Source organism: Lytechinus variegatus, chromosome 16 (genome assembly GCF_018143015.1).
Source record: "Lytechinus variegatus isolate NC3 chromosome 16, Lvar_3.0, whole genome shotgun sequence".
Lineage (NCBI taxonomy): Eukaryota > Metazoa > Echinodermata > Echinoidea > Temnopleuroida > Toxopneustidae > Lytechinus > Lytechinus variegatus.
This window is the reverse complement of record NC_054755.1, coordinates 30,683,026-30,694,734: the sequence shown is the minus strand read 5'-3', so window position 1 is coordinate 30,694,734 and position 11,709 is coordinate 30,683,026. Positions and strand designations below refer to the sequence as shown.

The 11,709-nt window shown below is 36.4% G+C and overlaps 1 protein-coding gene across 1 annotated transcript; it reads right to left on the bottom strand.

Annotated features, from left to right (window-relative positions):
- Positions 1–1,948: 1,948 nt before the first annotated feature.
- Positions 1,949–8,021, bottom strand: LOC121429751 (transmembrane protein 254-like). Its single transcript, XM_041626955.1, has 4 exons — positions 7,858–8,021; positions 4,930–5,033; positions 3,722–3,781; positions 1,949–2,659 (listed from the first exon to the last, which is right to left on the bottom strand). The coding sequence occupies exons 1-4, from the start codon at positions 7,948–7,950 to the stop codon at positions 2,539–2,541; spliced, it is 378 nt and encodes a 125-aa protein (XP_041482889.1). The 5' UTR covers positions 7,951–8,021; the 3' UTR covers positions 1,949–2,538.
- Between the last annotated feature and the right edge of the window lie 3,688 nt (positions 8,022–11,709).

The following is an 11,709-nucleotide window of genomic DNA, read 5'->3' as shown; positions in this document are numbered from 1 at the left end:
CAAAAAAAAAAGTTCGGAGGAATACGGGTTGGAGAAAGTGTTTTTTTCGAGGTCAAATGTCAATGACCTTTTCATATATACTGCATAATGGTATCTCAGTTGAAAAACCATTTCCAATCATTTTATTCCAGATTGGCTATTTTGGGGTCTAATTTAGGGATACTATATGAATATGTTGATGAAACCTCTGGGCCCTGTCTTACAAAAGTTGATGAAATTTTCAGCGTTATGCTAGTTTGATTTTTCTCTCTTTATTCAAATCAACATTTTTCTGGGGTGCATTTGACTTTTAAGCACACAAGAACTGGGTCCCATTTCATAAATCTTGTTGTGATGACAAATTTGCAATAACGGTTAAAAGCTACCGAAATTATTCAATTTGATTGGCTGATCAAGCTTGTCACAGAAAATGTGCACTTGTTATTATATGAAGTATTCATGAAACGGCCCCAGGTCATCTGTCCTGTGCAAAGTTGTGTCTAATGAACGATTTATTTCCAATTCGTCTAATGCTAATTCGTCCAATTGCCAACTCGTCTACTATTATTTGGTCTACCGTCAGTTCGTCCACTCACCACATGGTCTACTTTCATTTAGTCTAATGCCATTCCATCTAATAACCAGTTGGTCCAATAGCCATTTAGTCAATTTACCATTTGGTCTAATTGGCCTAAGTGTTAAATTGTGCCAAATAAATGAAAAGGAAATGGGTATTAGACCAACTGGTTATAGATGAAATGGTCATAGACGAACTGGTGATTAGACGAAGTGATAATTTGTCCAAATGGTTGTTAGACGAAATGTAGATAGACGGAATGGCATTAGACTAAATGAAGATAGACCATGTGGTAAGTGGACGAGATGGCAGTAGACTAATTGGCAATTTACCTCATGAACAGCTTTATGGAACACCAAAATATACATCTCCTCTTTGAAAAGGAAAGCCAGGTAAAAAGAATGTATGATTTATATATACATTACAAATGACTAAGTAAATATTACAAACGTGAAGCCTGAAATCATTGCAAGATTCATAGAAGTGAGATAAATCTTTTAAAGGAATGAAAAAGGAAGACTTAAAAAGTTAAAATCTAATTTAATTCAAATTCATTATTCATACAAGATTGCACTCACATTCTACAATTTACCTTGAAATATGATAAAAAGTAGGAATGAAAAATGGAAAACATCTGTCTGACTCAAAAAGGAGGTTATAAAGCTCATCGATTCAACCCATGGTTTTTGCAGACTTCCTTTCTAAATTACGCCTGATTTACCATGTAGAGTATAAAAAAATATCAATGCTGAAGTGATGAGCGTTTTTGTCACATTGCACTAAATTGATGCTTGTTGCCATAGTAAAGCACACAAAATTATTAATGAGTCTACATGTTCTGTTATGAACAGTTGATTCATTCATTAGAAACAGTGGACTCGTGAAACAAGGACACCCTGATCTCCAACATTTAGGAATATTAGGATAATCCTGAATAAACTTTGAAAACTGGACTAAACCTAGCAAGGCAAGCATGTCATTTAAGTAGGCTCAAAATCCATTGTAGTTCTGAATTCTAATAGAATATATCTGAAAGATATCTTGACATGCCTCATTTCCTCTGTTCAGAGTAATTAGGAAGATAATGATTGGCCTACAAAACTAAATTTTCAAATTTTCCTCATCTTCCAAATTGCATCTTGCCTCCTTCTGAGCACAACATATGTCATGGGAAAATATAATTCACACCACATATGTCAAGGTCGAGAGGAGATAATGTGAAATATGTAAAATAAAGGGGAAATCTGAAAATTTTTGTACAAAACAAATGGAGAGTAGTCCACAAAATCAGCCATTTTGAAGCATGTTTACCAATTTGAGGATCCCCATAGAAAGTACAAGACTTTTTAAACGTCCATAACTTGCCTATTTCATAACCGATTTTGATGAAACTTTTTTTAAATTGTTCCTCTCATTTTATTCTTTCCAAAAAGATTGCTTTACTTCTTAAAGTTTGGTTTCCTTCAGATACTACTGAACTCATTCATTCTGTTGTTTAAGTTCTGAAATAAAAAACACCTTTATTTGCCATGGTTCAGAGTTTATAGGAAGATCACGTTTGACCTTCATTTTAAATATACACTTTTTGAAACTTAAATAATATATTCTAAATTGGGAACAGCCTGGCATCTCAGTGAAGAAAGTTCATAGGCTACTAGCTCACATAATATTCAGTTAATTTCCTTTAATGCAGTTCTGACAACAAAAATCTTTATTTGCCCAAGTTCAAAGTTTATTGGCCTACAATTTCACTAAACGGACACTTCAAAACTTGAATACGGTTTGAAATTTTGAAAAAGCTGGCATCCAACTAAAGAGAGTCCATGCAGCTCACTCCAGCCTCCCCTGAAGTTCTGGCAAAGGCACCTTACTCATTGTCAATGCTTATATGCTAACCCTGTAGAAGACTTGAAAAATTGGTCACACAACCTGGCATGTCATTGAAGTAGGTTCACATTATTTCTGTAGCTTGCACACTTTAATCATTCATTCTTCTGCTGCTTAGTTGGGTCATACTTCAGCAACTCGTACATGCAGAAGATGCCAAAACACAGAGTACCAATGCCCCACTTGAGTCTTGCCGAACTTGACAACTCTTTCGTCCTGGCAACAGAATTGGAAATGGAAATAAAAACAAAAAAGGGAATAGTTAATTTTGCATACATGTAAATTATATCATACATGCTTGATCCATTTTTTTTTTTTTTGTTTTTTTTTTTTGGGGGGGGGGCATTTCAACGGTTTATTTTCAATTGGTCGAATGTCAATTCGTCCAATCACCAACTCGTCTACTATCATTGGTCTACCATCTTCCACTATCCATAGTGACTTGCGATTTCGTCCACTCACCATTTCATCTAATAACCAGTTGGTCCAATAGCCATTTAGTCCATATACCATTTGGTCTAATTAATTGTGCAAAATGAATGAAAAGCATATGGGTATTAGACCAACTGGTTTTGAGACGAAATGGTCATAGACTAACTGGTGATAAGACAAAGTGATTATTGGACCAAATGGTTGTTAGACAAATGTTGGATGGAATGGCATTGGACTGAATGAAGGTTGACCATGAGATGAGTGGACCATTGGCAATTATTGCCAACTCGTACACTCATTTTCATGGTCGACCTTCATTTAGTCCAACCAGGCAGTTTACCCTTATTTGCCACCTACTGCTTAAATCTGCAACATTGGATAAGCTTTAACACTGCAGTGAATGTGTATTCTCCTTTGGGCATTTCTGAGGTGTCCTACACATCAGGAGCCCGTTGCAGAAAGAGTTGCAATCGATCGCAACTGTAAAAATCATGCGCAACTTGATTGCGGGACTTGCGATTGATTTTTTGACGTGCATTTAAACGCAACTCTTTCTGGAAAATGAGAAACCTGTACACTACATAGTTTCTCAAAAAATACACACTTTTGAAAAGGCTGTCAACTAAAGATCACTATGGAGGGAAGAAGCGAATATAGAAATCAAAGACTCCTCAATAATTATTGGCACTCAGAATTTATATTATTTGAGGAGTTGGTTAAAAATGGGATATCTTTTCCCAAAGATTTTCCAAAGTCACCCCAGTTATCAGTACTTGTAGGCCGACCTTGTTCATTATCAGTATTATATTCAATTAAATTTTTGTTTGTCAATGAAGCATCTCTTACCCTGCTAGGTAATAAGCATAGAATGCCTCAACAACGTGTATGAAGATTGCTGTATAACATCTGGAAACAGAACAAAGAAATTAAATTAAAATTCAATTCATTCCCTGTATTAATTCTACTTCAATTATTATCATCATATATTACAATTATCATATCACATTTATTTGTACTATTTCTTTCCCATCAAGTTGAAATATAACATGTTCAAAAACAAAAAATATTTAATCAAGAAAACATGTTTAACAAGTCATAGAAAAAAGGATAGAGGGGATCAAAATAATGCACAGAATGTTATACTAGTAATTGATAATTAATAAACAGTGATATATTAATTTCTTCTATAGTGCTGCGTATACTGTGAACCATTCAACATCTCTCCTGCTACCAAAGGAACTTCCAACATACATGTATTATCAAATAGATTGTCTATGCAGTTAAACAACTTTGAATTATCAGAAAAAGGAAGTGCATGAGTGGAGGGATGTAAAGATCCACTTCCAGCTGTACAGGAAAAGGGCAATTTTTGTACCCTCCCCCCCCCCCCTCCATTCCCTACTCCTGCTGGATCCAGGGTGACCAGGGGGGTGTTTCACAAAGATTTAAGTATGACTTAGAGTCGCACTTAAATACCGAGTTGCATATGGTATGAAAGGCTTGACCGCATTGGTCAGATCGTGTCATGAGGACGCGCACTAATGCGTATCTATCAATAAGATCGCGCGTTGCATATCATGTACGCGTCGGCATTTAAGTGAGACTTAAGTCATGCTTAAATCTTTGTGAAACACCCCCCTGATTTGGACCAGATTTGGACAGTCCAAAAACAGGACACTTCGGGTTAGATCAATGGTGTACTGAATCAAACAATTTCAGAGGGGCTAAAAATGGTATATGGGGCAAAATTTCTAAAAAGATGCAAGCGAGCAAAATCTTTTACCTCTTTTCTACAAAAATAAAATTGTCATCGATTGTGACATGATCAGGATAGGCCTACAATTTTTCATATTTCACCCTTTTTCTGTTTTTCTCACATGTATACATGTGTTGAAAGCTGTGAAATACAGGACAAAATGGCTTCCTGGGAAGGGTCATACGGGACTTTGAAAAATTACTGAAATGCTGAACTGTCCCTTGAAAACCGGGACATCTGGTCACCCTAGCTGGTTCTGAACCTCGGCCACTTCCTGGGCAAACAATAATATACTTACATTGTCTGCATAACTAGGGTTTGTTTGTAGGCAAGGTAGTGAGCTAAATCACCAACTGGTCCCATGTAGGCATACGGAACAACGTCAGGTTTGAAGGTGCACAACTAGAAGAAACAAATTTGTTTTTTTTTTTAATACATTTCAATCAGAAATATCTCCATTGAATATCAAGTTCACCCAACAAGTTTATTTGAATAAAATTTTTAAAAAATATTAAATAAGCATGGCATCAAAACTTTATCAAAGTTGAGTTTGAATTAGAATGGAAAACAGGGTTTCAAAACAAAGTTTCACCTATAATAGATGTTAATAAAACATCTATCCTGGGTGCAATGCAAAATAATGACAGAACTAAATTTTAGTATACAATTCAAAATATATTATTGAAATAAGACCAGAATAAAAAAAATATTTTTTAAGAATCCTTATATCAATAAACTATGATAAATGATAACTTGATAAAAAAATATGTCAAATCATGTCAAAATGGAAAAGATATGAGAGCTATATCTGATAAATAGTGTCGTGTGACATATCAGCTCCCTATCTAATCTGTTATTGAAATTGAACATTGCCGATTAACGATCATATATTGGATAATTAGAACAATTATCAAATTAAAAAAAGCATCTACTAGCAGACTAGCACATTCAAGTTTTTCTTGGGCTTAGCCCTAATCCCCTAGGCTAGGCCTTAATTAGCATTATTAATACCTGAATTTGCTGAATGGTGCAATTTAGAAACAACATATAAATACTGGCATTATCGTGATATTGGGAACCACCATTCACTTCACACAGCAGCGCTTTATTCAGTCACACGTACGGTTCCCTATTTCCATCTCCATTCACTTTGTACACAAGTGTGCAAATACGAATCGACGAGTGGTTCCCAAACCCACGATTTGGCCTAAATACCCGGTATTCCATTTGACTTGATTGAAAACAAGTCAATAAATCTGTTGCTGATACTAGATCGAGCCCCACTCATTCTATGAACAAGGTTATGACATAACCTTGTTCTCTGTTCGTCCTCCCTGTGTGGTAAAAAAGGTTGGCATTGTTTGGCTTATTTTCTCTTTTTCTTTGGGACAAATGCTTGATTTTTGTTTACATTGTCAGGTTCCATTACAGCTATTCATCATATAACTTTGCTCTTGAGTAAATTTGATTCTTTGAATTATTTTTTCTTAATTAAGAATAGAGATTGAAAATCTACAATTATCTTGCCATATTACTTTCCACCAATTGAGGGAGTACAAAAAAATACGCCCCAAATTCAAGTTTTCGAGTGCTCTGGTGAATACAATAAATACCCCCTAGTTAATGATGAAAAAATAATTGCCAATGTACGTCACAAAAGTGAAATTTTAATGATTTTTTAAATTGTGTGCTGTGTACAGCATTGGCATACCATAGTCCTACCCAGAGATTTAATTCCCCACAGGCAGGATGGTAATGAACCCTTGGATCGAGCCCTTGGATGAACCATCCTGGATGGAGCCCCAGGCCCAGGCCAGTTAAACTTTACCTAGTATAAAGTATGTTAGTACGTAAAGTATAAAGTATGTGGATCGTATTACCGAACAGTTTTCATGAATTCAATCATATCAAAAACATTATTCTCATAAAATTTACCAAACATTCACCACAAATACACAATTAGGCCTACCTACAATATATGTAAAACTTTTGCAGAAATCGTGTTTCCTTTTGACGATACTAGCTTCCAATCGGACCCTTCTTCGCATGTGAAATATTTTGGTCACTTGAAAAAGGTATTGTGTTAACGAATGTGTGCTATCTATACAGTAAGGGAGAAGTTATTTTTAGAATATAAAACTTTGAAAATGTGTTGACCATTTTCATCATCTTTCTATTCAAGTTCCCTTTGGAAGAATGTTGCAAAGTATTTTGCGTATGAAATTATTTTCTGACACGTACGATACGCACGTTCGGTACCGTATTAATACAAGGCCGGTCGGTAATTACATTCACCCACTATATATAAAAAAATAAGATTCTAGTATAGTAAGCTGCTGTTAGAGACCATCTAGACAGGAATAACCGTCGTTTCTGGGGATATAAATTTCTGTCTTTTTCTGACATATGAGCCAACGCAGTTCTTCAGCGGAACAACAGAGACTGAAGCTTTTGGTCTAGAGACCATCATCATCAGTAGAGGCGCACGGCCAATATGGGAGACTCTCTCCAATAGGGGAGACAATCTCCCACATTGGAGACTTGCTTTGCAAAAGGACAAAAGAAACAACACCAACAAAAGCATGATTTTTTTACACCTAAAAAGTAAAATTTTGATTCACTGAGGTCAGAAGCCCATTTTTTTGTGTGTGATTGACAACAAAAATCCTTATCAAAACAAAAGTAGACGGTGAATTTTTAAAGTAGACGGTGAAAAGGGGTAATTTTTCATGAGGAATCTGCTTATCACATTTTTATTTGCCGCCAAGGTAATCCTTTTGCAGCAAATGTAAACAAAGGAAATTGGACTCCAAAACTGGAGACTGTCTCTGAAATTAGATACCCAAATTCTTTACAAAACTAAACTGTCTCTGATACTGATAGTGATATTGGAGATAATCTCCCGCATTGGAGACAGTCTCCAATATTGGCCGTGCGCCTCTACTGATCATCATGACCAACAATTTTTCATACCCCCTCATCTGCAAAATTTGTCCTTTTCCCAGCAATTGTGCAACTGGACTAATTTTCAGCAGGCGCGAAAGCAAGCCAAAGACAGTGCACCGCCCCTAAGCTGAGACGCTTGCTAGCCTCGGCCACCCCTAGCCGCGGCGGCGCGGCCTGGATGTGCCGCTCGGGCCTCGGCTCCAGCTCCAGTCATGCCAGTAGCCTACTGAATCCAGGTCATATAGACGGCCAGAAAAAGTAGATAAATTGTTTTACATACCACCGTTAAAAGTAGGCCCACTGTGACTAGAGCCATTAAGATGATATTAGGAAGCACAAAATGATCAACATTCTTTGATAAAGGCATTTTCATTCAAATTACTTCTTGTTTTCGAAGAAACAATACAGCAGCAGACTGCAGAATGATGACGTCAGAACAGTGATACGGTATCGACAATGTATCAAATACTTGTATGTTTCTTCAAAACGGTTTTATGCACTATCAGCAAAATACAAGAACAATGAACAAGTATTATTTATTTTCATCAAGGAGCTTCCAAGAGCAGGCCAGGGACGGTGATGCTGCGACAGGGGCATGTGACCCCCCCCCACACACACACACACGCACACTTTTTATCTTTACCGAATTTCCCACCGGACGTTCGGTGCTCCTTGAACGGGAAGTTCACCCTAAGAAATATTAATTGGTTGTACAAAATAGCAGACTCTTAATAATAAACAATGAGGGAGTTCAACAAAAAAAACCCTCAAAGATCAAGAAAGTTAGTAGAATTTTTAATCTTTGATTGATCAGCTGCCCCATATGTCGAATGATGATTTTTAAAAAAGAAGGATTCTTTCGGAGCAAATGTGAAATTAATGAAAGTTTTTTTTTTAACTTGAGTCTTAATTCCTCTCACCTTATTTTATTCACTTGTCTTCTACCGCTGCCCGGCTCCTTTCCCTAAGTCCACATACAGGGGGAGGGGCGGCTGCTTCTCCCCTGATGCATCAACCCCCCCCCCCCATTTACCTTGAGATCTCTCGGCCGCCGACCGCCGCATGATCGCGCCGAAAATTGGCACGCAGGTTCTTCTGGGACATTTATCACTTAAATTTTGAAGATTATAATCTACAAAATTTACGAGATTATGCTAATAATGCGAAAGCAAATACTTATTCATCTATAACTCTCTTAAAGCTCCAAATGTTTTGGTATAGAAACTCTTTTGGTGTTCTAAGCAAGTGAGTAGGAAATATTGCGATATCAGATCGATTTCTTATTCATTATTGTTTTTATTTTATTTCTTTGTTGTTTTACATTTATTTTTTTATTGTCTTTTCAATGAAATCGGGACTCTCTTGAGATCATAATTGCATGCAGAAAATAAATACATTTAAATCGCCACCCCCCCCCCAAAAAAAAAAATAATAATAAAAATAATACATTGATGATTTTTGGTTGAAACCATGGGCGGAAACCCAGGGGGACAGGGGGACGTGCCCCCCCCTATTCAAAATAGTAGGGGGCACGATGTCAAATGTCCCCCTTTACTCTATTTGTGGTTTTTTATGATGGTAAAAAATACATCCTTCAAAATCGAAATAAAAACATGTATTTTAGGGCAAGATGACCATACTTTGGGTGATCAACCTTTTTTTTTTCTTGTCAAATGTTCTTGCCCCTTGTCTCCCTATAACCTTTTAGGTGAGATTTCCGCCCCTGGAAACGCAATTTGCATATGACCTTATACATGCATATGATCACTTTTTGAGCAATTTTGGGTCAGACATGACTACATCTTAAGAAAAACGGCCTCGGGCTTGAATTTTATATATTCTGTCCACAGAAGGTGCTTGTCTTTTTTCAGATGGGAATATATTTGGCTCGCGCTCCGGATCGCGCTTATATTAAGTTAGGGAGCCTATTCCCATCCGTGTGTGCCCAGTTTAATCTAAATCTATCCTGTTCATGATAACAAAAAAATTGCTTAGAATGTCCACTTTGGCAGGTCGGAATATAAAAAACAGCTTGCGTTTCGCACGTCCATTATATCGTCTTCATGAGTGCCGTACTGCAAACCATGGATGTTAGATCACGGGGTATGGGGGGATATATATCCCCCTCCCAATATTTCAAGTGGGGGGATGGCCTGTCTTATCATCCCCCAATAATTTAGGGTAGAAAATTATAATAATGACGATGAAAAAATGAAAAGTTTGATCATGATGATTATAGTGATGATTATAGTATGCCATTAATCAGTTTGTTTCCCTCGCAATTTGTGTATATTGTTAAAAATATTCTTTTCCATGAATTTTTAAAAAGATGGGTGGAGGTTCAAGATGAAAAATAATGGTGAATGTTTATGAATATATTATTATAATTTTAACACATGACATAAAAGGACCCCGACGAAAAACAACTTTTTTGATAGGGTGTTGAATCCGGTGTTCCATCCCACCAGCGGTGAATAAATTAATTTAGATAAATCAAGTAATTCAAAAGGGTGGAAAAATAAACCGGAGTAAAATTAAGGGTGGCAATATAAACGGGGAAAACCCCATGGACGTAAATCCCAGAGGGGTAGATCTTGAAAAAGTACAAGTAACTTTTTTTCAGATTTACCCCTCCCCACATCCAAGTGCATGATGTTTGTCCCATTTAATCTACAACCCTTTTGAATATCACTTCATTTTTGTTATGTAAAATAATATAGAGTATAGGCTAATTACTTCACTTTATTTGCCTGGTTATACACACATTACCGATGTATGGTATTATTGTTATATATGAAGTTCGACATTCAGTAAACCTTTGAACAAGAAAATAACAAAAGTCACCCCTACTTTTGTATATCCAAATACCTTGACTTGAACGATAAGTGATAAGTTTTGGTCAATAATATTTTGCAGGAGAGCATTGATGTCCTCATTACCTATCTATGTGAAAATGAGGTGCATATAGTCATGAACGCGTCCCAAAAAAATGTCCCTCTGACATGCGGCTTAATAACTTCCAAAAATAAAAATTATTCTCAATGAAATGTATAGATATAGGAAGCCCATCTCATGTGCTAACTTCTATAAAAATTTCATTGGTCTTGCTTCAGTGGTTTTGAATACACAGCCTATTATGTAACAGTGGTGCTTTTCAACCCATTCCAAGTTTATATGCATGCAACACTGCTTTGTGTTCTGCACTTTCATATCAACCACCTTTGACCATTCTGACCAAGGAGATTTCACCTCTATCTCCTTGTTCTGACCAAGGAATTCCCTGATCTGACCAGGGAAATCTCCATGATCTAACCAGGCTCATCAAATCACAACCTTGAGCATGTTCAGAAGGGCAAAAACAGTATTGACAGTTCATTTCATGTTTGATAAACGGGAGATGCACAATGATTGAGACAACGGGTCATGTCTGTTTCATGCATAATTCCAACAATACTGCATTTTTGTTTTCATTACTTTTTTTAGTTAATTAGCTACTGAGGTCAAGTTCAATAATGCAGTGTAACTTTTTAAAAGAAAAAAGTCAAAATTTTCTTTGGTATAGTTCCTTTTTGCAAAGGGTGATTAACTTGTTGATTCCCCCTTTTTCAGCTTATTGTACTCATCCATCATTCACATTTTCTTTCAAGTTGGTGCACTGATTCCCCTTATCAATCATCAAACAAACTTAATTTTTTATGTTTCTTGTCCTTCTGAACATGCTCAAGTTTATGATTTGATGAGCCTAGATATGATTAGGGAATTATCCCTGCTCAGATCCTGGATGTAAGAATGGGGGTTAACATGCCATAGACAATGAAGAAATGCATCAATGCTGCAAACTTGGAATGAGCTAAAATGCACCACTGTTACGTAACAGAGTGTGTATTCAAAACCGCTGAAGCGTGACCAATGAAATTTTCATAAAAGTTAGAACATGAAATGAGCTTTCTACTCATGAACATTTATTTGAGAATCCTACCACATTTTAGAATTAATTCAGTCCTATGTCAGAGGGACATTTTTTTGGGACGCGCTGTATAGTCATGAAAGAGTGAGCCCATATAAAATGCAAATAAAAATCACTCAGTTTAAAAAGTCATAATGGTCGTTTGGTGATCATTAGCTCATAATT